Source organism: Pagrus pagrus (assembly GCF_965226575.1).
Source record: "Pagrus pagrus genome assembly, chromosome: 22".
Taxonomy (NCBI): Eukaryota; Metazoa; Chordata; class Actinopteri; order Spariformes; family Sparidae; genus Pagrus; species Pagrus pagrus.
The window spans coordinates 249853-277067 of NC_140204.1; the positions used below are offsets into that span (position 1 = coordinate 249853).

Consider the following 27215-nt stretch of genomic DNA (forward strand, 5'->3'; position numbering starts at 1 on the left):
CTGCTGGTCGGTCGGCTGCACTGCAGCCACTCACAGCGAGCTTATCTGTGATGTCACAACCAACCAATCACACTGCACCATCTCCTCTGGATCTTTTAATGTCACTGTGATGTCACAACATCTGTGACATCATCATGTGATGTCACTTTATGGCACAGACAGAACAAACACTCATGTTTACATCACATCATCAAAACTCTGTTAGCATTCTGTCCCATTTAAATCTATGGACCCTGCTAACACTGTTAGCATTCTTCAGTCAAACCAATGGATCCTGCTAACACTGTTAGCATTCTTCAGTCAAACCAATGGATCCTGCTAACACTGTTAGCATTCTTCAGTCAAACCAATGGACCCTGCTAACACTGTTAGCATTATTTGCTGTAAACATTCAGCTATGTTAGCATTCCCCATCTAAATGTATTGGCCCAGCTAGCACTGTTAGCATTCATCAGACCAACCAATGGATTTTGAATGCAGTGTTAGCATTCTTCAGTCAAGTCACTGAGTGCTGCTAGCAGTGTTAGCATCCCGTATGCAAATCAGTGGTTCCTTCTAACACTTTTAGCAACACCTGAACAAACCCGTGGGCTCCATCGGAACCAATGGAAACCCAGTGACATCACCAGAAATACATGATGGTCAGGTGTTTATGAACAGGTGAGCTGAGGGACGGCTGAGGGACAGGTGAGGGACGGCTGAGGGACAGGTGAGGGACAGCTGAGGGACGGCTGAGGGACGGCTGAAGGACAGGTGAGGGACGGCTGAGGGACAGCTGAGGGACAGGTGAGGGACAGGTGAGGGACGGCTGAGGGACAGGTGAGGGACGGCTGAGGGACAGCTGAGGGACAGGTGAGGGACAGGTGAAGGACGGCTGAGGGACGGCTGAGGGACGGCTGAGGGACAGCTGAGGGACAGGTGAGGGACAGGTGAGGGACGGCTGAGGGACGGCTGAGGGACAGGTGAAGGACGGTTGAGGGACAGGTGAGGGACGGCTGAGGGACAGGTGAAGGACGGCTGAGGGACGGCTGAGGGACAGGTGAAGGACGGCTGAGGGACAGGTGAAGGACAGGTGAGGGACGGCTGAGGGACAGGTGAAGGACGGCTGAGGGACAGGTGAAGGACAGGTGAAGGACGGCTGAGGGACGGCTGAGGGACAGGTGAAGGACGGCTGAGGGACAGGTGAAGGACAGGTGAGGGACAGGTGAGGGACGGCTGAGGGGCAGGTGAGGGACGGCTGAGGGGCAGGTGAAGGACGGCTGAGGGACAGGTGAGGGACGGCTGAGGGACGGCTGAGGGACAGGTGCAGGTGATGTTCCTGTCAGATGAAGGTGAGGTGCTGGTGCTCCTCCAGGCCGTATTTGTGTTTGTGCTGCTCGAACAGTTCAGTCAGACTCTGCAGGTAAACGTGATGAAGACTCTGGATGTCCTCGCTGCTCGGACTGTGAGTCTGGACCACTGAGATGGGCTTCCCCACTGACAACACAGAGAGAGAGGTTAGCTCTGATGCTAACTGATGCTAACTGACGCTAACACACCAGCATCTCCAGACACACACAGAGGAACTGACATCATCTCCCGACTGCTTTAATATAGAAAACACTGGAGTAACATTAGAACAACGTTGGGTGAATGCTGGGTGAACGTTGCGGCCGTACCGACGGTGTTGATGGGCTTCCTGTACGGTATCAGTCCGAAGCTGTACTGGAAAACTCCTCTGGCATGAAACAGAGGCATCGCTACTCCCATGATGCTCTGCAGCTGGTTCTGTGGACACACGATGACATCACACACTGATGTCAGCAGTCATCATTAACATGTTAGCGGCAGAGCTAACGCAAACAACTGAATGTGCTCTGAAGCTAACCTCTGAAGCTAGCCACAAGCTAATGTTAGCTCACGAGCTAAAGTGAGGAGTCAAACATGTCAGTGTGGTAAACAGACAGACAGGCAGGCAGACAGGCAGGCAGACAGGCAGGCAGGCAGACAGACAGGCAGGCAGGCAGACAGGTGAACCGGTGGGTGTGGTCTGTACCTGCAGCCTCCTCAGAGGAGATCCACTCGGGTTCTCCATCTGATCAAACAGCTCGTTTTCTCCAAAAGAGAAGACGGGAACCAGCTGAGCTCTGCACACACACACACACACACACACACACACACACACACACACACAGGGTCAGTGGCTGACTAGTACCTTCACCACCCCCCCAATGAGCTCCACCCACCCGTGTTTCAGAGCCAGTTTGATGAAGCCCTTCCTGTTTCGGACCTGAAGGAGAAACAGACATAAGTTCAGTCTTTGTCACAAACAAACACATGTTCAGTCTGTGTCACAAACAAACAGACACAAAGTCAGTCTTTGTCACAAACAAACAAACAAAACAAACAAACACATGTTCAGTATGTCACAAATAAACAAACACAAGTTCAGTCTGTGTCACAAACAAACAAACAAACAAACAGACAGACACAAGTTCAGTCTGAGTCACAAACAAACAAACAAACAAACACAAGTTCAGTCTGAGTCACAAACAAACAAACAAACAAACAAACAAACAGACAGACACAAGTTCAGTCTGAGTCACAAACAAACAAACAGACAGACACAAGTTCAGTCTGAGTCACAAACAAACAAACAAACAGACAGACACAAGTTCAGTCTGAGTCACAAACAAACAAACAAACAAACAGACAGACAAGTTCAGTCTGAGTCACAAACAAACACAAAGTCAGTCTTTGTCACAAACAAACAAACAGACAGACACAAGTTCAGTCTGAGTCACAAACTAACAAACACAAAGTCAGTCTTTGTCACAAACAAACAAACACTGTTCTGCACCTTATATTTTATTTTGCACAACAATTAATACTGCTTGTGTTTACATCAACATTAATACTGCTTGTGTTTACATCAACACTGCTGGACAACACTGGAGAAACAGACATAAGTTCAGTCTTTGTCACAAACAAACACATGTTCAGTCTGTGTCACAAACAAACAGACACAAAGTCAGTCTTTGTCACAAACAAACAAACAAAACAAACAAACACATGTTCAGTATGTCACAAATAAACAAACACAAGTTCAGTCTGTGTCACAAACAAACAAACAAACAAACAGACAGACACAAGTTCAGTCTGAGTCACAAACAAACAAACAAACAAACACAAGTTCAGTCTGTGTCACAAACAAACAAACACAAAGTCAGTCTTTGTCACAAACAAACAAACAGACAGACACAAGTTCAGTCTGAGTCACAAACAAACAAACAGACAGACACAAGTTCAGTCTGAGTCACAAACAAACAAACAAACAAACAGACAGACACAAGTTCAGTCTGAGTCACAAACAAACAAACAGACAGACACAAGTTCAGTCTGAGTCACAAACAAACAAACAAACAAACAGACAGACACAAGTTCAGTCTGAGTCACAAACAAACAAACAAACAAACAAACAGACAGACAAGTTCAGTCTGAGTCACAAACAAACACAAAGTCAGTCTTTGTCACAAACAAACAAACAGACAGACACAAGTTCAGTCTGAGTCACAAACTAACAAACACAAAGTCAGTCTTTGTCACAAACAAACAAACACTGTTCTGCACCTTATATTTTATTTTGCACTACAATTAATACTGCTTGTGTTTACATCAACACTGCTGGACAACACTGGAGAAACAGACATAAGTTCAGTCTTTGTCACAAACAAACACATGTTCAGTCTGTGTCACAAACAAACAGACACAAAGTCAGTCTTTGTCACAAACAAACAAACAAAACAAACAAACACATGTTCAGTATGTCACAAATAAACAAACACAAGTTCAGTCTGTGTCACAAACAAACAAACAAACAAACAAACAGACAGACACAAGTTCAGTCTGAGTCACAAACAAACAAACACAAGTTCAGTCTGTGTCACAAACAAACAAACACAAAGTCAGTCTTTGTCACAAACAAACAAACAGACAGACACAAGTTCAGTCTGAGTCACAAACAAACAAACAGACAGACACAAGTTCAGTCTGAGTCACAAACAAACAAACAAACAAACAGACAGACACAAGTTCAGTCTGAGTCACAAACAAACAAACAAACAAACAGACAGACAAGTTCAGTCTGAGTCACAAACAAACACAAAGTCAGTCTTTGTCACAAACAAACAAACAAACAAACAAACAAACAAACAGACAGACAAGTTCAGTCTGAGTCACAAACAAACACAAAGTCAGTCTTTGTCACAAACAAACAAACAGACAGACACAAGTTCAGTCTGAGTCACAAACAAACAAACACAAAGTCAGTCTTTGTCACAAACAAACAAACAAACACTGTTCTGCACCTTATATTTTATTTTGCACTACAATTAATACTGCTTGTGTTTACATCAACATTAATACTGCTCATTTATACATTTTATACATATTTTTATATATATACATTTTTTATATTACATTGTATATTGCTATGTTAATATGTCTAGGTTGTTCATTTTACTTCATTGTGTTGTCATTCCTCTCTCTGTGTGTAACGCTGCTGCTACACCTTAAAGGAAGAGTTCACTCTAAAACAACATTCAGTCATCATGGACTCCCCCTCCTGCCGATGAGAAGTCCGGTCCGCGAGTCTCCCTCGCAGCCGATTGCACTACGGAAGCTGCGCCGGACAAGATGAACGAGACTTGCGATAGATACACACCGGTATTTACTTCCTGCTTTGAGCGACCGAGCGACACACAAACACAAGAGGGATCTGCTGCACTAGTGATTTGAAACTTTGAAACTCACAGCAGGATGTAAATACCGGTGTGTATCTATCGCAAGTCTCGTTCATCTTGTCCGGCGCGGCTTCCGTAGTGCAATCGGCTGCGAGGGAGACTCGCGTGAACGCGGAGTGTGCCTCCATGCAAACATAGCATAGTGACTGTTCAGGCTGTAAAAATGTACTGAATGACGTTGTTTGGAGTAAACTCTGATGTCGCCACTTCAGGACACTTGGATTGCAGCGGACGAGCAGTATGGAGGAATATTACAACGTTTTTGTGGAGTTTTATGGACCTTTTCTCTCGGTCACAATCTGCGGCCATTATATGGATGTATATGTACCCCGCAGATCTCCAGCTGCACTTTGAGGAAGAAAAACTACACTGGACGTTTCATCAGCAGGAGGGGGAGTCGATGATGACTGAATTTTGTTTTGGGGTGAACTATTCCTTTAATTTCCTAGCTTGGGATCAATAAAGTATATCTATTCTATTCTATTCTATCCTACAAGTTCAGTCTGAGTCACAAACAAACAAACTACTGCACCTGGAGAGTCAGAGCTCCTGGACGAGCGTCCAGAGCCTCTGGAGCTCCGCCCACCGCGATCACAGCCACGTTACCTCCTTCAGGACGACTGACCAGGTAAGACAGGCTGGACTTAGAGCTGGACACCAGGCCTGACACACAGACAGGTGAGAGACAGACAGACAGACAGACAGAGCACAGAGGTCTCACTCTGAGGAGAAAACAGGAACCCAGACAGGAAGTTGTGACACAGTGAACTCTGTCTGATGAAACTGATCGATGGCAACAGCTCTGAACAGCTGACATCATGTGACCAGGCTCAGACAGCCAATCAGAGAGCAGCTCTGTGCCTCCTCCTGCACTGACCTGTAACAGTGTTGACTCAGAGCTGATGTAGAAACTGTGACAGAGGGAGACCTCCGTGAGGTCCTGCAGTCTGGTGTCAACAGTCAGCAGTTTGACCGTTAGCACCAGACTCCATTCAATAATGTAGTGATTTAAGAGTTGTTGAAACAGACACTAGTTTATAGTAAAGTGGTCCAGCAGGCTGGTTGGTGAGCCACAGCTCAACGTGGAGACCTTGTATACAACAGCTACAGCTCATATGTGGTTCAATTTTAAATGACAGTTCCCATCTCTGCACTCTGAGCGGAGACACAGAGACAGTTTTGTCCCTGCAGCCACACTGAGGAATAAGTCAGCGATATTTTGCACAGGTGATTATTTATTGCTGTTTTTATTTTATTTACTTTTTACCGATTCATTTTGTTTTATTGTCTTTTTACTATTAGTGTTTTAGTTCATTTCAATATCTTAGCATGATCTGGACCTGTAAGAACTATTTAATGTGCCATTTTTTAAATGTCCACTGTCCTCAGTTGGATGATGTGAGATATGTGCCTCTATGTTTTTCTCATATGAGTGTATGAGGACTCTGCTGCAAACAACATCTCCCTCTGGGTACCAACAAAGTAACCTGAACTTGAGCTGGAGACACTTTATAAACTGTGTGAAACTCTGTCTCTGACTGATTCTCACTGATTTGTTCCTTCTTGTAAATTCAGCAAATGTTCTCCATGAACTTCTTTCTGTCTTTGAGCAGAAACATGGAGTCTGTTTGTCTCAGTGATGGACGAGCAGGAAGTGACATCACACCACAGCTGGTCACTCAGACGGACTGAGAGCTGGACACTGTAATCAGATTACTCAGGACGGGGACACCAGGTGTGAACAGACAGACAGGTGTACCTCCACACATGATGTAGTCTCTGAAGAGCGGCACTCTGAACCAGAACGGCAGCATCAGCAGGTGAGACGTGAGTCCAGGAAACAGCCGAGAGAAACCTGTCGCCTCCGTGCAGAAGTTCCCAAACCCCCCCGCTACCAGCACACCTGAGAGACAGACAGGTGGACAGACAGACAGGTCACACAGCTACCAGCACACCTGAGAGACAGACGGGTGGACAGACAGACAGGTCGACAGACAGACAGGTGGACAGACAGACAGGTCACACAGCTACCAGCACACCTGAGAGACAGACAGGTGGACAGACAGACAGGTCACACAGCTACCAGCACACCTGAGAGACAGACAGGTGGACAGACAGACAGGTCACACAGCTACCAGCACACCTGAGAGACAGACAGATCGACAGACAGACAGGTCACACAGACAGACAGACAGGTGGACAGACAGACAGGTGGACAGACGGACAGGTGTGTTTTTCACCGTGTGGATGAAATCCGAAGATGTAGTTTTTCTTTGGATCCAGATCGAAAGTTTTAACCAGCTGCAGACACAGATCAATAATCAATCATCAGTGATCAATCATCAATAATCAATCATCAGTGATCAATCATCAATAATCAATCATCAATAACCAGTGGTCAATCATCAGTAATCGATCATCAGTGATCGATCATCAGTGATCAATCATCAGTGATCAATCATCAATAATCAATTATCAATCATCAATAACCAGTGATCAATCATCAGTAATCGATCATCAGTGATCAATCATCAGTGACCGATCATCAGTGATCGATCATCAGTGATCAATCATCAGTGATCAATCATCAGTAATCGATCATCAGTGATCAATCATCAGTGACCGATCATCAGTGATCGATCATCAGTGATCAATCATCAGTGATCAATCATCAGTAATCGATCATCAGTGATCAATCATCAGTGATCAATCATCAATAATCAATCATCAATAACCAGTGATCAATCATCAGTAATCGATCATCAGTGATCAATCATCAGTGATCGATCATCAGTGATCAATCATCAGTGATCAATCATCAGTAATCGATCATCAGTGATCAATAACCAGTAATCGATCATTAGTAATCGATCATCAGTGATCGATCATCAGTGATCGATCATCAGTGATCAATCATCAATAATCAATCATCAATAACCAGTGATCAATCATCAGTAATCGATCATCAGTGATCGATCATCAGTGACCGATCATCAGTGATCAATCATCAGTGATCGATCATCAGTAATCGATCATCAGTGATCGATCATCAGTGACCGATCATCAGTGACCGATCATCAGTGATCGATCATCAGTGATCAACCATCAGTGATCGACCATCAGTGATCGATCATCAGTGATCGACCATCAGTGATCGATCATCAGTAATCGATCATCAGTGATCGATCATCAGTGATCAATAACCAGTGATCAATAACCAGTGATCGATCATCAGTAATCGATCATCAGTAATCGATCATCAGTGATCGATCATCAGTGATCGATCATCAGTGATCAATCATCAATAATCAATCATCAATAACCAGTGATCAATCATCAGTAATCGATCATCAGTGATCGATCATCAGTGACCGATCATCAGTGATCAATCATCAGTGATCAATCATCAGTAATCGATCATCAGTGATCGATCATCAGTGACCGATCATCAGTGACCGATCATCAGTGATCGATCATCAGTGATCAACCATCAGTGATCGACCATCAGTGATCGATCATCAGTGATCGACCATCAGTGATCGATCATCAGTAATCGATCATCAGTGATCGATCATCAGTGATCAATAACCAGTGATCGATCATCAGTCATCGATCATCAGTAATCGATCATCAGTAATCGATCATCAGTGATGGATCATCAGTGATCAATCATCAGTGATCAATCATCAATCATCAGTGATCAGACTGGTGGCTGGGATCAATATGCTGCGGCTGACCGTCAGGGGGAAGTAGTCCCTGAAGTAGTCCCACACCCTCCAGGTCCGGAGACACTGTGACCTCCGACCCCCGCTGGTGGGCGTGTCCCAGTCCAACCACAGCCAACCAGCATAGAGCAGGGCCAGCATCCACCAATCAGAGAGAGCCAGGAGGACGAAGGCAGCAAGACAGCACTGAGCTGAGAGACAGACAGGTCATCAGAGAGACAGACAGGTTACCAGAGAGACAGACAGGTCACCACAGAGACAGACAGCACTGAGAGACAGACAGGTCACCACAGAGACAGACAGGTCACCACAGAGACAGACAGCACTGAGAGACAGACAGGTCACCAGAGAGACAGACAGCACTGAGAGACAGACAGGTCATCAGAGAGACAGACAGGTCACCAGAGAGACAGACAGCACTGAGAGACAGACAGGTTACCAGAGAGACAGACAGGTCACCACAGAGACAGACAGCACTGAGAGACAGACAGGTCACCACAGAGACAGACAGGTCACCACAGAGACAGACAGCACTGAGAGACAGACAGGTCACCAGAGAGACAGACAGCACTGAGAGACAGACAGGTCATCAGAGAGACAGACAGGTCACCAGAGAGACAGACAGCACTGAGAGACAGACAGGTCATCAGAGAGACAGACAGGTCACCACAGAGACAGACAGGTCATCAGATAGACAGACAAGTCATCGGAGAGACAGAACGGTTACCACAGAGACAGACAGGTCATCAGAGAGACAGACAGGTTACCAGAGAGACAGACAGGTCATCAGAGAGACAGACAGCACTGAGAGACAGACAGGTCATCAGAGAGACAGACAGGTTACCAGAGAGACAGACAGGTCATCAGAGAGACAGACAGGTTACCAGAGAGACAGACAGGTCATCAGAGAGACAGACAGGTTATCACAGAGACAGACAGGTCACCACAGAGACAGACAGGTATAGAGACAGACAGGTCACCACAGAGACAGACAGGTCATCAGAGAGACAGACAGGTTACCAGAGAGACAGACAGGTCATCAGAGAGACAGACAGGCTACCAGAGAGACAGACAGGTCACCACAGAGACAGACAGGTATAGAGACAGACAGGTCACCACAGAGACAGACAGGTCATCAGAGAGACAGACAGGTTACCAGAGAGACAGACAGCACTGAGAGACAGACAGGTCATCAGAGAGACAGACAGGTTACCAGAGAGACAGACAGGTCACCACAGAGACAGACAGGTTACCAGAGAGACAGACAGCACTGAGAGACAGACAGATCATCAGAGAGACAGACAGGTTACCAGAGAGACAGACAGGTCATCAGAGAGACAGACAGGTTACCAGAGAGACAGACAGGTACAGAGACAGACAGGTCATCAGAGAGACAGACAGGTCATCAGAGAGACAGACAGGTACAGAGACAGACAGGTAGAGACAGACAGGTAGAGACAGACAGGTACAGGGACAGACAGGTATAGAGACAGACAGGTAGAGACAGACAGGTAGGGACAGACAGGTAGAGACAGACAGGTCATCAGAGAGACAGACAGGTAGAGACAGACAGGTAGGGACAGACAGGTAGAGGGACAGACAGGTAGGGACAGACAGGTAGAGGGACAGACAGGTAGAGACAGACAGGTAGGGACAGACAGGTAGAAACAGACAGGTACAGAGACAGACAGGTAGGGACAGACAGGTAGAGACAGACAGGTAGGGACAGACAGGTAGAAACAGACAGGTAGGGACAGACAGGTAGAAACAGACAGGTGGAGAGACAGACAGGTACAGAGACAGACAGGTAGAGACAGACAGGTAGGGACAGACAGGTATAGAGACAGACAGGTTACCACAGAGACAGACAGGTATAGAGACAGACAGGTTACCACAGAGACAGACAGGTGGAGAGACAGACAGGTATAGAGACAGACAGGTGGAGAGACAGACAGGTACAGAGACAGACAGGTATAGAGACAGACAGGTTACCACAGAGACAGACAGGTGGAGAGACAGACAGGTACAGAGACAGACAGGTATAGAGACAGACAGGTGGAGAGACAGACAGGTACAGAGACAGACAGGTAGAGACAGACAGGTAGGGACAGACAGGTATAGAGACAGACAGGTTACCACAGAGACAGACAGGAATAGAGACAGACAGGTTACCACAGAGACAGACAGGTGGAGAGACAGACAGGTACAGAGACAGACAGGTATAGAGACAGACAGGTGGAGAGACAGACAGGTACAGAGACAGACAGGTAGAGACAGACAGGTAGGGACAGACAGGTAGAGACAGACAGGTACAGAGACAGACAGGTACAGAGACAGACAGGTTACCAGAGAGACAGACAGGTCACCACAGAGACAGACAGCACTGAGAGACAGACAGGTCACCACAGAGACAGACAGGTCACCACAGAGACAGACAGCACTGAGAGACAGACAGGTCACCAGAGAGACAGACAGCACTGAGAGACAGACAGGTCATCAGAGAGACAGACAGGTCACCAGAGAGACAGACAGCACTGAGAGACAGACAGGTTACCAGAGAGACAGACAGGTCACCACAGAGACAGACAGCACTGAGAGACAGACAGGTCACCACAGAGACAGACAGCACTGAGAGACAGACAGGTCACCAGAGAGACAGACAGCACTGAGAGACAGACAGGTCATCAGAGAGACAGACAGGTCATCAGAGAGACAGACAGGTCACCACAGAGACAGACAGGTCATCAGATAGACAGACAAGTCATCGGAGAGACAGAACGGTTACCACAGAGACAGACAGGTCATCAGAGAGACAGACAGGTTACCAGAGAGACAGACAGGTCATCAGAGAGACAGACAGGTTACCAGAGAGACAGACAGGTCATCAGAGAGACAGACAGGTTACCAGAGAGACAGACAGGTCATCAGAGAGACAGACAGGTTATCACAGAGACAGACAGGTCACCACAGAGACAGACAGGTATAGAGACAGACAGGTCACCACAAAGACAGACAGGTCATCAGAGAGACAGACAGGTTACCAGAGAGACAGACAGGTCATCAGAGAGACAGACAGGTTACCAGAGAGACAGACAGGTCACCACAGAGACAGACAGGTATAGAGACAGACAGGTCACCACAGAGACAGACAGGTCATCAGAGAGACAGACAGGTTACCAGAGAGACAGACAGCACTGAGAGACAGACAGGTCATCAGAGAGACAGACAGGTTACCAGAGAGACAGACAGGTCACCACAGAGACAGACAGGTTACCAGAGAGACAGACAGCACTGAGAGACAGACAGATCATCAGAGAGACAGACAGGTTACCAGAGAGACAGACAGGTCATCAGAGAGACAGACAGGTTACCAGAGAGACAGACAGGTACAGAGACAGACAGGTCATCAGAGAGACAGACAGGTTACCAGAGAGACAGACAGGTCATCAGAGAGACAGACAGGTACAGAGACAGACAGGTAGAGACAGACAGGTAGAGACAGACAGGTACAGGGACAGACAGGTATAGAGACAGACAGGTAGAGACAGACAGGTCATCAGAGAGACAGACAGGTAGAGACAGACAGGTAGGGACAGACAGGTAGAGGGACAGACAGGTAGGGACAGACAGGTAGAGGGACAGACAGGTAGAGACAGACAGGTAGGGACAGACAGGTAGAAACAGACAGGTACAGAGACAGACAGGTAGGGACAGACAGGTAGAGACAGACAGGTAGGGACAGACAGGTAGAAACAGACAGGTAGGGACAGACAGGTAGAGACAGACAGGTAGGGACAGACAGGTAGAAACAGACAGGTGGAGAGACAGACAGGTACAGAGACAGACAGGTAGAGACAGACAGGTAGGGACAGACAGGTATAGAGACAGACAGGTTACCACAGAGACAGACAGGTATAGAGACAGACAGGTTACCACAGAGACAGACAGGTGGAGAGACAGACAGGTATAGAGACAGACAGGTGGAGAGACAGACAGGTACAGAGACAGACAGGTATAGAGACAGACAGGTTACCACAGAGACAGACAGGTGGAGAGACAGACAGGTACAGAGACAGACAGGTGGAGAGACAGACAGGTACAGAGACAGACAGGTAGAGACAGACAGGTAGGGACAGACAGGTATAGAGACAGACAGGTTACCACAGAGACAGACAGGAATAGAGACAGACAGGTTACCACAGAGACAGACAGGTGGAGAGACAGACAGGTACAGAGACAGACAGGTATAGAGACAGACAGGTGGAGAGACAGACAGGTACAGAGACAGACAGGTATAGAGACAGACAGGTAGAGACAGACAGGTAGGGACAGACAGGTAGAGACAGACAGGTGGAGAGACAGACAGGTACAGAGACAGACAGGTTACCACAGAGACAGACAGGTATAGAGACAGACAGGTTACCACAGAGACAGACAGGTACAGAGACAGACAGGTAGAGACAGACAGGTAGGGACAGACAGGTAGAGACAGACAGGTACAGAGACAGACAGGTACAGAGACAGACAGGTTACCACAGAGACAGACAGGTATAGAGACAGACAGGTTACCACAGAGACAGACAGGTACAGAGACAGACAGGTAGAGACAGACAGGTAGAGACAGACAGGTACAGAGACAGACAGGTTACCACAGAGACAGACAGGTACAGAGACAGACAGGTAGAGACAGACAGGTAGAGACAGACAGGTACAGAGACAGACAGGTTACCACAGAGACAGACAGGTACAGAGACAGACAGGTAGAGACAGACAGGTAGAGACAGACAGGTACAGAGACAGACAGGTTACCTAGCCCCAGGAAGGAGAAGACCCACTGCAGGACGGCGGCGGTCTGCAGCCTCCTCCGCAGCGGGATGTTCAGCGGGGCGAACTCGACCTTCATGTCGGCGGTCGCGCTCCTTGACCCGGCTTGGAGCGCTGCGACTTCCCGGTGTCTCACCCTGGGAGTCTGAGGTTCTCCGTTTGTCTGCTCCTGCTGCCTGTCTGCCTGCTCCTGTCTGTCTGTCTGCTCCTGCCTGCCTGCCTGTCTGTCTGCCTGCCTGTCTCTCTGTGTGTCGGTGGGTCCTCCAGCAGTCTGTCTGTCTGCGTTAATAAAGTTTAAACTTTATTTAAATCTCTCCTCAGTCTCACGCGACTCCTCTCAAACTTCACAAACACGCTCCCACACACGACTCTACTGCGCGTGCGTACTGGACCCGCCCTCCTGGGTGTAATCCTCTCGGCCAATCAGATGACGAAACATGTCGGGGGCGAGCCTGGAGTCAGGCGCGTGCACGCTGTTGGAACGACGATGTTGAAAGTAAATGAAGTGATTGAAATAAACAAACAGACAAACAAACAAACAAACAAACAATAACACTGACCATCCAAACAGGAAGACACAAACAATCATGGCAACCAAAAGACAACACAACAAACACACAGACAGACAGACACACACACACACTGTATATATTATTAATGTAAATCAATCTTGGTGTTTGTGTTGTTGTTTGTTGTGTTCTGTCCGAGTGTTTGGACAAGTTGTGTTTTGATGCTTTGGCAACATTGTTGTTAAACTTCATGTCAATAAAGTTTCTTTAATTAATAAAGTTTGACTAAAATAAAGTTCAGACTGCAGGAGGCAAAACTTCAAAACATCACATTATTATTATTATTATTATTATTATTATCATCATTTAACATAAACAATAATAAGAAATGTTGAGTCAGCGGTTTTATCATTTCATTTTTTAATATTTTAAACTTTTCAAACAGAAACTGAACTTTTCTCTTCGTGACGTCATCAAATGTCAATCAAATCGATCAGTTCTAATTTCAGTGTCTGTGATCATAACATCACCATGGTAACACGATGTGTGTGTGTGTGTGTGTGTGTGTGTGTGGTTTCTGTTGCTTCCTGTCCATTGCCATGGTTGCGTTTGATACGGTGATCCTGACTCCGCCCCCTCCACCTGGCTCAGGTGAACCCAGCAGAGACTGGTTGTGTCAGAGCGGCTCGGTGCGGTCTAGCTTCAGGCTGCAGTCAGAATCGATTCTGATCGATCACTTCGATCAGTTTTCACTTCAAAGCAATGAGAGCGTTACGGACTGAAGGCAGTCCGCCTCCGCGTGCTCTAATGTGTGTGACGACGCATAACGAGCTACTGCAGGGAGACCGGCGGCAGCGACCCGACGCATGCGCAGTAAGCATTAATACGTGAAACGGCAGCAGGGACGGTGGGAGGAGCAGCTGTTGTCAGGCAGGACTGAAGTCCGCACGAGTCACGAGACATTTATATTAACCATCAAACAGACTGTGTCCAAGACCACGTCCATAATATACACTGTGTAAACCTGAGGAGGTCTCAGGTCCACATCAGTCCACGGGCCTCAGGTCCACGGGTCTCAGGTCCACATCAGTCCACGGGCCTCAGGTCCACATCAGTCCACAGACATCAGGTCCACATCAGTCCACAGGCCTCAGGTCCACATCAGTCCATGGGTCTCAGTTATTAACTCTGATCCTTTCTGAACATTAAAGATATTTTAATTCTTGGTATCAACAACAACAACACACTGGAGACAGCTGCTGGATTAAAGCCTAAATGTAGAAATTAAACATCTCATCTCATTTTCTGCCGCTGATCCGTGAGGGTCGCGGGATGTTGCTGCTTTCAGGGGGTTACTGGAGCCAATCCCCGTTTCCAATGGGCGAAGGGCAGGGTACACCCCTGGACGAGACGCCAGCTCATCGCAGGGCCCTCTGATGGCACACAAGGTGACAACTGCGCATCAGGAGCAAATTTGGGGTTCAGTATCTTGCTCAGGGATGCTTTGACATGTAGCTCAGTTCCGCCCAGGGGAGCCGGGATTCGAACCAGCGACCTTCCGATCGCTGGTCACCTGCTCTACCCCCAGAAATTAAACATGAGGCACATTTTATTTATTTAACAGATGATGATATTTAATTGAACTACTGATCCATGTTGTCAGAAACATTAAACCAGTCTTGAACTTGCTCTTGTGGTGAAATATGATAATAATTATTATAAACAACTTTCAGGTGTAAAGTTATGATCAGTGTTTCCTCAGTCAGCCGGGCACATCCCTCTGACTGATCAATAACTAACTGATCGACTTATGATCAATGATGGTTAAAATCAAAGATCACATCAGAACCTCAAAGGAGCAACACTGAGAATATAAGTACACACACACACACACACACACTCCACTGATTGATCCAGACAGAGAGGAACCAGAGTCTGAAGATTGAAGCAACAGATCTTTATTTAGAGAACAACAGTCTGCTGCAGTCACATAAACATAAACAACATGAATACATACGGAACATAAACAACAATAACATAAACAATAACAACATAAACAAGAACAACAAACAAGAATAACACATAAACAATAACACAAACAATAATGATGTGCTCACACATGACAAACAGAACAACATGCAGCTCACTCAGACTCACTCAGGTCAAACTAAAGGTCCATTCCACTGATTTCAACCCTTTGTAGTTCTGTCAGAGTCAGGTGCATCATGGGAAATGTAGGATCCACTGATTCTGGAGTCCAGACAGAACCAACAGTCTCTGTCATGGACTTCCTGTTTGATTAAAGTCCAACAGTAACTGACTCTCAATCAGCTGAGAGGACTCATGACCATAACTCCGCCCCCCCTAACATCAGGGTTCAATTCAACCAATCACAGTCCACCATCACTGACCCCCCTCTGAATAAATCTGATAACAAAATGGCCGCCACTCTTAAACCTCAGTGATCATCACCATGTTGTGATTCTTCAGCTGATCTGAAATCAGAGTGATGAAGAGTGATGATGAAGAGTGATGAAGAAGAGTGGTGATGAAGAGTGAGCCACAGACCACCTGACTGCCATCCACCTGAACTCCACCTGGTCTTCATCAGTCCATGAACCAGGGGAGACAGTCTGAACTGTTCTTCAGATCTGAGTGAGCTGACACTGAACCAGAGGCCTTCTTTTATTTCATATACAAGACTTTTATTTTGAAACAGCCTCTGACAGGATGTGTTTCTCTGCTGGTCTCATGTCACCTCTGGATCAGGTCCTGGACTCTGATGTGGACTGAGAGTCATCCAGCTGGTTTATCAAGTGATCCTGAGAGTGTGCAGTACCTCCGTCCACCAGCAGAGTGAGACATCCTGTCAAACTAAAAACTACAAAACCTCTGATGCTGCGTTCCAGTTACATGGAGACCACTCGCCCGAGTTGCTCTTACGTGAGAACGTGACGTCATTTCCTGGCTCGTAGCACTTTTAGCGTCCTGTTTGTCATCGCTACACGACAAGTCGGAAGATCATGGACGCCATCAGGGCAGTAACAGGCTAGTCATTGTTTTGTTATTGTTAGCTACATTAGCCTCTTTAGCAAACCAGCTCGAAAACAAAACTTTACATTGTATTGCAGGCACAGCGAGACCGTGTAGTGCATAACTGGTGACCGGATTAAGGCAGCAATGTAATCAAGTGTGTAAGAGCATTTAAAATCGACATTAAAACGACCAACGTGGTACAAATACAAAGAAAATACATCAATTATGGGCGCAGCCATCTTTGTTTGTCACGTCGTTTGTCTACCCTCGCTCTCCTCGGTGTACTCTCAGGAGCACCGAGTCGGACAGTGGATACTCAGACCAACAGGGGGCCTACCTCGGTGAAATGTCGCGAGACAGCTGCGAGATTTCCCACTTTCCAACTCGGGCGAGTCTCCCATGTAACTGGAATGCAGCATGAGTTCTCTCCACAGGAAGTGATGTCATGTTGTTCTGTTACATACAGGTGAGGGGCTGCTCTTCAATCTGATTGGCTCACAACAGGGGGAAGAATTATAATATACTGGACTACACCTGAACTACACCTGGATTAGAAATGGACTACACCTGGACTACACCTGGTCTATACCTGGACTACACCTGGACTAGATCTGAACTAGATATGGACTACACCTGGACTACACCTGGGCTATACCTGGTCTAGATATGGACTACACCTGAACTAGATCTGGACTAACTCGGACTACACCTGGACTACATCTGGACTACACCTGAACTAGATCTGGACTAGATCTGGACTACACCTACTACACCTAGCCTGTACCTGGACTACACCTGACTACACCTAGCCTGTACCTGGACTACACCTGACTACACCTGGCCTGTACCTGGACTTCACCTAGCCTGTACCTGGACTACATCTGGACTTCACCTGGACTACATCTGGCCAGTACCTGGTATTCACCTAGCCTGTACCTGGACTACACCTGGACTACATCTGTCCTGTACCTGAACTTCACCTGGCCTGTACCTGGACTTCACCTAGCCTGTACCTGGACTTCACCTAGCCGGACTTTACCTGGCCTGTACCTGGACTTTACCTGGCCTGTACCTGGACTTCACCTAACCTGTGCCTGCACTATATCTGACCTGTACCTGGACTTTACCTGGACTTCACCTAGCCTGTACCTGGACTTCACCTGGCCTGTACCTGGCCTGTACCTGGACTTTACCTGGACTTCACCTAACCTGTGCCTGGACTATATCTGGCCTGTACCTGGACTTCACCTGGCCTGTACCTGGACTATATCTGGCCTGTACCTGGACTTCACCTGGCCTGTACCTGGACTTTACCTGGACTTCACCTGGACTTTACCTAGACTTCACCTGGCCTGTACCTGGACTTCACGTGGCGAGGACTACAGTCCTACCACCCTCGTGGTCTACTGGAGAGCTGGATCAGGTCTGACAGCCTCAGAGGCGTCAATGTGGACAGAAACTCATTCTGGATTTAATCAGACCTGCTTCAGTCACAGAGGATCCAGAGCTGCAGACACAATGACAAGGTGTGTTACAGGAGAGGCGGAGTCTTACACATGAGAGGGTGGGTGTTATATAGAGGGAGGGCCTGGTGTCCCATGGGAGGGGCTTGTTACCTCTGGGTTTGTTGTGTCGGTGTCTGCAGGACAGCAGGGTGAGGAACAGACTGAGCAGCAGAACCAGGAACAAAGACAGAAGTCTGCAGAGACACAAACAAACATGTTTCATCAGAGACCTGCAGGTGAGTCGACTCGTTAAGAGCACCAAGAGTGACCGTGTTAGCTGGTGACTCCCCGCCTGTCCTGTCTGGACGTAGCATCTTAAGCTAGTCGTAGGACTCACTGAGAGCTAACAAGCTAACATTCCATCTGTCACTCAGCGCTACATCACAGGTTCTGCTGCTCTGATTGGCTGTTGGTCTTTTCTAACAAAGATGTCTGATTAAAGGTGAATGATTCTTACATCACAGTGAGGACGATCCACACTTCAGGAGCAGAGACTGTGAGGAGGAGGAGGAGGAGGAAGAAGAGGAAGAGTTATCAGACAGCCAAGACCTTCGTCTGAGAACTTGTTGAGTCTAATTGGTCTCATGGTGGAAGAAGTAAACAAGCTGCAGTCAGGTGAGGTTACCTGGATCACCAGTCGGAGTCGTTGTCCAGGTGACGGTTCCGCACAGCGAGTCGGCGAACGTGGAACAGTTGACCAGAGTGACCTGATCAGCAGCTGCAGCACACAGATCAATCAGTTATCAGTCTGAAGACGACACGAGGTGTGTAGAACCAGGTGAGCTTTAAACACAGGCAGGTGTGCAGGTATGTTTACCTGAGCAGCTAGTGCACAGACTACACTGGACTCCTTCAAACCTCACTTCATTGTCCACCGTCACCTCAGAGCAGTTCGTCCTCACAAAGTAACCTGAGGAGCAGACAGGAAGTCAGAGACAGGCACCAGGTGTCATCCGGATCATCCGGATCATCTGCACTGTGATTGGTCAGTTACCTTCGTCACATGTCGGACACCTGAGCATCTGCAGCAGCTGTGCAGCGACGGGGTCAAAGGTCATCTTCAGCAGCAGACACAGCATGCTCACCTGGAATCAGACAGAACCATGTCCATGTTAAAGCTGCTGGTTCTGTCTCCTAGTAACAGCATTCTGCTGAAACCCTGCAGCAACCTGTCACCTGCATACCTGAGGAGGCCCCGCCCCTCCACACACACACACACACACACACACACACAACCACACACACACACACACCTGCAGCACCAGACTACCTGCTGCCTTCAGGCGTCTTTCATGTCTCATAAACTCATAAACTGATCAGCTGGTGAGGTCAGAGACCACATCAGACCAGGTCCACACTGAAAACCACCGAGCTCAGACCTGCTACACCTGGATCAGGTCTAACAAAACCTTTGAGACAGGATTTACACCTGTGAAAACAAAAGACTACCACAGAGACTCAGAACCGGCTCACAGACTCAGACCCAGCTCACAGACTCAGAACCAGCTCACAGACTCAGAACGGGTTCACAGACTCAGAACCAGCTCACAGACTCAGAACCGGCTCACAGACTCAGACCCAGCTCACAGACTCAGAACCGGCTCACAGACTCAGACCCAGCTCACAGACTCAGAACGGGCTCACAGACTCAGAACCAGCTCACAGACTCAGAACCAGCTCACAGAATCTATTCAATATTTCTGGTGTTAGTGAAACAAACGGTCACCTGTCAGCACTCACCTGCAGTCTGTCCATGATGTCGTCACGGTAACACCGATCCAAGTGGCACACTGCGCTGACAGCAGGAGTTCTTATCAACGAGCTGCTCCCTCCTCCACAGGTGATCCCTGTTAGCCCCGCCCCCTGACGCCATCAAACACACCTCTTATTTGTGTCTGTGTTTCCATGGTGACGGTGTGGACAGGAAGTGCTGACAGCCTTCACGCTGCAGGTGTGACAGGAAGTAAACACACATAATTAACGGATGGTCGGTCCAGGTGAGGCTGCACAGGTGAGCTGTTCTCCTCACATTCATTCATTCATCAGGATCAGAGAGTTACAGATGTTTTATAACTGAACCTCATGAAGCAACAACAAGTCTGTTCAGCAGGCAGACACACACACACACACACACACACACACAAACACACACACACATAGACACACAGACACACACACAGCGACAGGTGAGGACGTACCTGAGTTTTAATTAAAGTTAAGTTAAATCTCAGTGACACTCAACTTATATCACATAAAACAAAATGATTCATCGATTTAAACAGCTGCAACATATTGATTCACATGTGATCAGCATGGATCCACATGATCAGCATGGATCCACATGTGATCACATATTGAATCATGCTGATCACAAATAACCATTTTGCACATGAAGTGATTGTTGTTTTCTGTTGTGTTGGAGCTTGTTGTTTTGTTCGTCTGCAGCTGTCTTGACATCGACTCACAGGTAAACTGAACAGGTCCTATGATCTTTGTCCAGGTGAGTCCACCTGTGTGTTCTGTCCTCATATAATGGACGGACATGTCTTTATTGTGACGATGCTGCAGACAGGAAGTCACGTACCTGTGTGAAACCATCTGTGTGATATCTGGAGATCAGTGCTGTGTATGCAGGCGCAGCATGTTTCAGGTGTGATGACATCACTGTATCTACCTGTCTCTACCTGTCCACCTGTCCCTCCTGGGGCACAGCTGAAACACAGACTAATCAAATAAATTTTCTTTATGCAGCCCAAAATCACAGCCGCACTGCTTCAATAAGCTTTAATTAAAGTGAAGTGAAAGACTTCCGTCTGGAGTTTAGATTTAAAGGCGTCAGCAGAGACAGTCTGAGGTCAGCTGGAGGCTGTTCCAGAGGACGAGGACATGATCATTAGATCAACATTCAGCTGATTAGATGTTTATTAGACAGAGCAGATCATTAAGTCACAGCTGAGTCCAAACAGCTGCAGCGTGATGTGGTTTCTGATGACTGTCAGTATCGTACAGGTCAGTTAACAGGACGCTGTCACAGAGGCGATCTGATTGGCTGACAGGTAACTCTCACTGATCGTGACTCACACTGATACTGATGTTCCTCTTTGTGCACTCAACATCTAAACATACCTGAAGAAACAGGTTCCAGCAGGTGAGCTGAGGAGGAGTCAGGGGGGCGTGGCTCTGCTACAGGTTAAAAAATGTTCAGACGTCACGCCGCTGCTCAGCGGTCGAACCATCACTGACATCACATCCGTCACTTATTGATCAGGATATTGATCGATCTGTCTGAGGAGGATTTCTATCTGTATCAGTCTGTCAACACAATAATCAACTTATTAACCACTTTACACACGAGTGTTATTTCATGTGTAACATGAATCTGTTCCACTCGGAGGCGGCAGGGGGCGCCACCGTCAGACGGCGCGTGTTTCCGGCCGCAGTCACTCAGATCAGAAGAAGAAGAAGAAGAAGGAGGAGGGAGTTTGGAGCTGTTAGCAGGTGAGGACACTTCAGACCTGTGAAGTTTATCTTCTGTCATAGTCTGTCTGTCTGCGGCTGCTCGGTTCAGACACACTCATGTTTATTAGCACAGCACGTTAGCTAGCCATACGTTAGCTCCTAACATGCTAACAGCGGTGCTGCTGCTGCTGCGGTTAGCTTCTCTCCCGCTAGCTGTTAGCCTTTAGTCTGAAGGTAAATAGGCTTCCATTATCGGACACGCCCTCCTCAGCTGTCCGACCTCCAGGAAGTGTCCGTCAGCTCTGATCAATACGTTCACACATCGATCAGTTAGTGACAGTCAGGCTGAACACACGCAGACACAAAACTATGGAGGGGATGGGAGCGCCAGACTCCTCTAAAAACGGCTGTTTTAGAGTTTGTTGGCTCATCATTGAGTCCGGAACACGACTGAAGACTCTGCTGATGTTGTGTTTCTTTTAATTAATTCGGCTTACAGACCAACTATGAGCCGGACAACATGAGTGAATCTGTGCTCTTTAAACCGGCTGGTTTCAGTCCACCGCCGTGTCCGGTACGAGGCTGCAGGAGACTCACATGAGACTCAGCAGTAATCTGTTAGTGCCCAGGTGACTGTTTATGAATGTGACTCATCCCGAATTTAAAGTAACAACCTAATATTTATGAAACCTGTTGGAAATGTTTCTACAACGTCAAAGTCTACCTCCGAAAAGTTGATAAACTTTAAATTGCCGGATATTTGTATGGAGTCTGGAGTGGCGCTGTGTGATGTAGCATGTGATGTCACAGCCTGACTCTGTATTGATTGTAAACAGTCTGATGCAGATCGATCGATTAAGTCTTTGATGAGTTTTAGCATTAGCATTTATTAGCATGTTTTCAGTGTGTTTTAAATGAAGTCAGACTGCAGCTGTTTGTGCAGCATCAGGTTTTTAAATTCTTCACACTGGTTTCTAAACAAAAACAATCCAAGTGTGTCCTGAAATCACACCTGCCTGCATCGTGTTGAAGTTTACCTGCTTGATCATCAGGTGCTCTGTTACCGTGGAGACCGCTGTTACCGCAGAGGACCACAGTGAGGTCGTCATGGCGAACAAGACAGAGGTCCACGCCTCAGACCAAACCTCTCCTGATGAAGAGCTAACGAAGCCCGCTGGCCGCCGTCCCCGCCGCCGAGCTGCCGCCACCTTTGGTAGGAGAGTCCAGAGAGGGAAGAGGCGGGGCCCTGTGGAGAAGAGGCGGGGCGCAGGTGAGAAGAGGCGTGGTCAAAAGGAGAAGAGACGGGGGCAGGATGACAAGAAGGAAGGCGTGACGGTGAAGAGGACGTGGAGCGACGGGAAGCGGCGGTGGGATAAGAAACATTACTGCGTGTTCTGTCGGCGGCCGCAGGTAAAGATTGCTCGCCACCTGCTGAGGAAACACGCTGACCAACAGGAAGTGGCCGCCGCTAGCGTGCTGCCGACGGGCTCGAAACAACGCCACGTGCTGCTGGAGCACCTGCGCTGCAGGGGCAACTACCTGCACAACATTGAGGTGTGTTTATCTGTCTATTCACCTGTCTGTCTGTTCACCTGTCTGTCTGCACAGCACTGAAGTCTGACTTCCAGTGTAACCAACCACCTGTCTGTCTCCCCCTCTCCACCTGTCTGTCTCTCAGGTGATCAGACAGGGTAATGGTGAGATCGTCCCGTGGCGTCAGCCCTCAGAGGAAGTCGATGCGAGGAACTACCTGCCCTGCCCGCTCTGCCTCGGGTTCTTTCTTCGTGCTGACCTGTGGAAACATCAGGCGTCCTGTCGTAAGAAGATGACCTCTGACTCCTCTAAAGACTCAACCTCCACGGCAGAGAAGACCTCTGACCCGGTGAAGGACACGACAGCTGACTCAGAAAGTAAGTTGGATCCACTGGACAACCGGACCTCCAAGACTACAGAGGTCACGCAGTCTGAGCCCTCAGGAGACACGACCACAACAGACCAGACCGGGGCCTCTGAGACTGGGACCAAACGGCCCGTTACTTGTGATCCTGGAGTGGATCAGCACACGACCTCTGACCCTGGCACAGACCGGCCCAGGAAGCGCACCAGGGTCCAAGCTGCAGCGTCCCGTCTCCTCCCGATTTCCAGTGGAGCATCTGAGAGCTGCAGTGAAGTCCTGCACCGGATGAACCAGGACCACGTCTCACACCAGGTCCGAACACCCGTCTATATACCTGTCTGTCTCTTTACCTGTCTTTGTGTAAACACCCCTCTTCCTCTCTGTCCAGGTCAAATCTGATTGGCTGATATGTAAATTTGGAAACAAGTTAATGGAGAATCAGGACGGCAGCCAAAGGAGGTACGACTATGTCAGTCAGAAGCTGCGGGAGCTCGGCAGGTTCCTCCTGGCTGCTAAATCTCTGGACTCGAGCGTTCAAACCCTGCACGACCTTCTGGCTCCGGGCTGCCTCAGCCTAGTGCTGGCCGCTGCCAGGAAGGCATCCGGATACCGGTGGAGCCGCCCTCCGCTGGCGGTAAAGACGACCCTTAAGACGGTTTGTGAGATCGCCATTGGAGAGAGTCTGCAGGACGGAGACTGGGAGGCTGCAGCCAAGACCACCGACTTCTACCACCTGCTGGGGAGGGAGTGGGACAACCTGGGGCTGCTGAACCCCGACCCCGACACAGGTAATGCCTGAGTCGACCCCGACACAGGTGACGCCTGAGTCAACCCCGACATAACTGACACCTGGGTCAGGGGTAGTCTTGTCTGGTTAGGGACCAGAGTTTGAACATTTCTGTGACTCTGGTCTCTGCCAGGTTCAGGTCTTGTTGCACTTGAACTTCATCACTGATTGTTTTGTTGAATCGTGTTATGTTTTCTTTTCTCCAGCAGGAGGAGCTAAGCTGAAGAAACAATCAGTCCAGTCAATATGTGAGAATGAGTGTAAAGAGCTGAGTCCAGAGCAGTCTGATCCAAGACCAGAGGGTGAGTCCTGATCCTGACCTCTGACCTCCAAGTCCCAACAGTAGCTACTCATCATAAACCAGACTCTGACTTTCAGTCATTAGGACACAAACATCGTCCACACAAGTACTAGAGCTGTGAATCTTCACCGGCCTCACGACTTGACTTGATTAAGATTCAGCTGTCAGTGATTCTCGATGCATCTCAGTGTTTATCCTCATGACCTATATCACTGCACACGGCTGCTTTTCATCATCTAAATTCCCCTTTTATTCTGAAAGTCCTTCCAACAGTCAGACTACAGCAGGCTACAAAATAAAAGCTTCTATTTTTCAATACATAAACTTTACAACAACAAAACACTGATTCATCTGCAGTGTCTGACAAGTTTGTTGTAATCTACAGTAATATAGTTGTCACATGGCAGCTTTAAGATAAAACATGTGTTGACTCTGCTGCACCTCTCTCACAGCTGGACGGAGAAGTTGACAGCAGCTCCTCAGATCTCAGTTGATTAGCTCAGCTGATATTGTTTATGGCTGCAGACGTTAGCTTCAGGTGAGAATGGCTGACGTGATTAGTGATTGTTGTGAGGCAGAAGTCTCGTCCAGTTTGCTGATGATCTCTGCCTCCCTCCAACATCCCTCCTACTCGGACATCAGTAACGTTAGCCTAATGTCCGGCCACAATTCAAAGCATGGGAGCAACGTCGAGGCGGGTTAGGGATATCACCAGCCTGTGTTTTTGTTGACGTTAAAGGGGACGCAGTCCAGAACCGACGATTCATGAAACTGATCCGATGTAGCTTGAAGTTTCTGTGATCATGTACCTGTGCGGACCATGTTTCTGCCCCACATCTAACTCCTAACCCCTAAACTCCAAACCCTTCAGGGTTCATGACGGAGCAGATGATTCTGTTTGACCTGTCTGTCTGTCTGTCTGTCTACAGCTCCGTCACAGACCAGTAACCAACCATTGACCTCCATGATTCCACCAGAGTCCAGACTGCAGACTCCTGTCACAGGTGAGTCCTCCTGGATTCAGGTGAAATCAAAACCTGACACCTGTTGAAGAGGTCTGTCTAATATTTCCTGTCCTGTTTGTGTCTATCTTTCAGTCCCTGTGGCTCCCAGGAAGGTCCGACGTCGCCCGTGGTCGTCTGCAGAGAAGGAGGCAGTCTGGAGACAGCTGGGAGTCCATGTACTGTTCCAGTCTGTACCAGGAAAGGAGGTCTGTCAGCGCTGTCTGGACCTGGAGCCTGTCCTCAGAGGACGACACTGGAAAGACATCAAGAACCAGATCCACAACCAGATCCAGAGCCAGAAAAAGCAGCAGTTCCATGCGCAGATGGACCTTCAGGAGAACCAGGAACAACAAGATCAAATCCAGAACCAGAAGAAACAGCAGCACCAGTACCAGGCCCAGATGGACCAACAGGACAAGGACCACAACCAGAAGAAACATCAGTACCCTGGTCAGATGGATCAAGATGACCAGAATAAGAAGAAACCCCAGTATCAAGTCCAGATGGACACCCATGACCAGGACCACATCCAGAACAATAAAAAACAGCAGTACCAGGCCCAGCTGGACCACCAGGACCACCTTCAGATTCACAAAAAGCAGCTGTGCCATGCTAGACTGGGCCACCAGGACCACATTCAGGTCCATAAGAAGCAGCTGTACCAAATGGACCAGCAGACCCAGGGACTTCAGACTGCCCTGGACCGGGACTCTTCTTTATTGACAGGTACACTTTACGGACCTGACGTGCCACATCAAACCTCTCTGCTGGAGCGGGACCCCACCATCAGTCAATACCCACTTCCACACCGGACCCTGGGGCCTCACATTGATCAGCTGCTGTCCAGAACAGACTGGACTGACGAGTCTTTGTCTCAGCACTTCCCAGTCAGCAGGCAGCTAGACAGGAACCTGCTCCAGGACCCAACGCCAGGAGGACTGCCAGCCAATCCACATTCGGGACACATCCACTTCTGATGGACACGTCTACTAGTGACTATATTATTTGAGAAAGCAGAGCGGCTCCTTAAAGGAACAGTTCATCATCATCATCTCCTCCTCCTGATGATATAAAGTCAGGCTCAGCCATCGTCTCCTCCTGATGATATAAAGTCAGGCTCAGTCGTCGTCTCCTCCTGATGATATAAAGTCAGGCTCAGTCATCGTCTCCTCCTGATGATATAAAGTCAGGCTCAGTCGTCATCTCCTCCTGATGATATAAAGTCAGGCTCAGTCATCGTCTCCTCCTGATGATATAAAGTCAGGCTCAGTCATCGTCTCCTCCTGATGATATAAAGTCAGGCTCAGCCATCATCTCCTCCTGATGATATAAAGTCAGGCTCAGCCGTCATCTCCTCCTGATGATGTAAAGTCAGGCTCAGCCATCA

The 27215-nt window shown here is 48.1% G+C and overlaps 3 protein-coding genes across 10 annotated transcripts; 1 reads left to right on the forward strand and 2 right to left on the reverse strand.

The window, feature by feature from the left end:
• Window positions 1-80: 80 nt before the first annotated feature.
• mogat3a (monoacylglycerol O-acyltransferase 3a) lies at window positions 81-13948 on the reverse strand. Of its 2 annotated transcripts, XM_084344309.1 has the most exons (9): window positions 13316-13945; window positions 8519-8697; window positions 7022-7082; window positions 6541-6684; window positions 5314-5444; window positions 2226-2269; window positions 2036-2126; window positions 1659-1767; window positions 81-1476 (listed from the first exon to the last, which is right to left on the reverse strand). In XM_084344309.1, the coding sequence occupies exons 1-9, from the start codon at window positions 13407-13409 to the stop codon at window positions 1322-1324; spliced, it is 1008 nt and encodes a 335-aa protein (XP_084200435.1). In that variant the 5' UTR covers window positions 13410-13945; the 3' UTR covers window positions 81-1321. The 2 variants fall into 2 exon arrangements, with proteins under 2 accessions (XP_084200435.1, XP_084200436.1); XM_084344310.1 differs by lacking the exons at window positions 7022-7082; window positions 8519-8697 and having other exon boundaries at window positions 13316-13948.
• Window positions 13949-14342: 394 nt separating this feature from the next.
• LOC311251718 (uncharacterized protein) lies at window positions 14343-22960 on the reverse strand. 7 transcript variants are annotated; one of them, XM_084344326.1, is made up of 8 exons: window positions 22877-22960; window positions 20121-20325; window positions 19375-19465; window positions 19198-19290; window positions 19006-19098; window positions 18838-18874; window positions 18492-18574; window positions 14343-15272 (listed from the first exon to the last, which is right to left on the reverse strand). In XM_084344326.1, exons 2-8 carry the CDS (start codon window positions 20133-20135, stop codon window positions 15184-15186), a joined length of 501 nt encoding a protein of 166 aa, XP_084200452.1. In that variant the 5' UTR covers window positions 20136-20325; window positions 22877-22960; the 3' UTR covers window positions 14343-15183. The 7 variants fall into 7 exon arrangements, 6 of the variants coding, with proteins under 6 accessions (XP_084200452.1, XP_084200451.1, XP_084200450.1 ...); XM_084344325.1 differs by having other exon boundaries at window positions 21507-22941; XR_014621452.1 differs by lacking the exon at window positions 14343-15272 and adding exons at window positions 15724-18134; window positions 18190-18382 and having other exon boundaries at window positions 20121-22941.
• LOC311251783 (uncharacterized protein) lies at window positions 21754-27018 on the forward strand (the record flags this gene model as incomplete). The annotated part of the gene is made up of 7 exons (XM_084344426.1): window positions 21754-21878; window positions 22892-23393; window positions 23518-24048; window positions 24125-24524; window positions 24730-24825; window positions 25754-25828; window positions 25922-27018. The coding sequence occupies 7 exons, from the start codon at window positions 21754-21756 to the stop codon at window positions 26803-26805; spliced, it is 2613 nt and encodes an 870-aa protein (XP_084200552.1). The 3' UTR covers window positions 26806-27018.
• Between the last annotated feature and the right edge of the window lie 197 nt (window positions 27019-27215).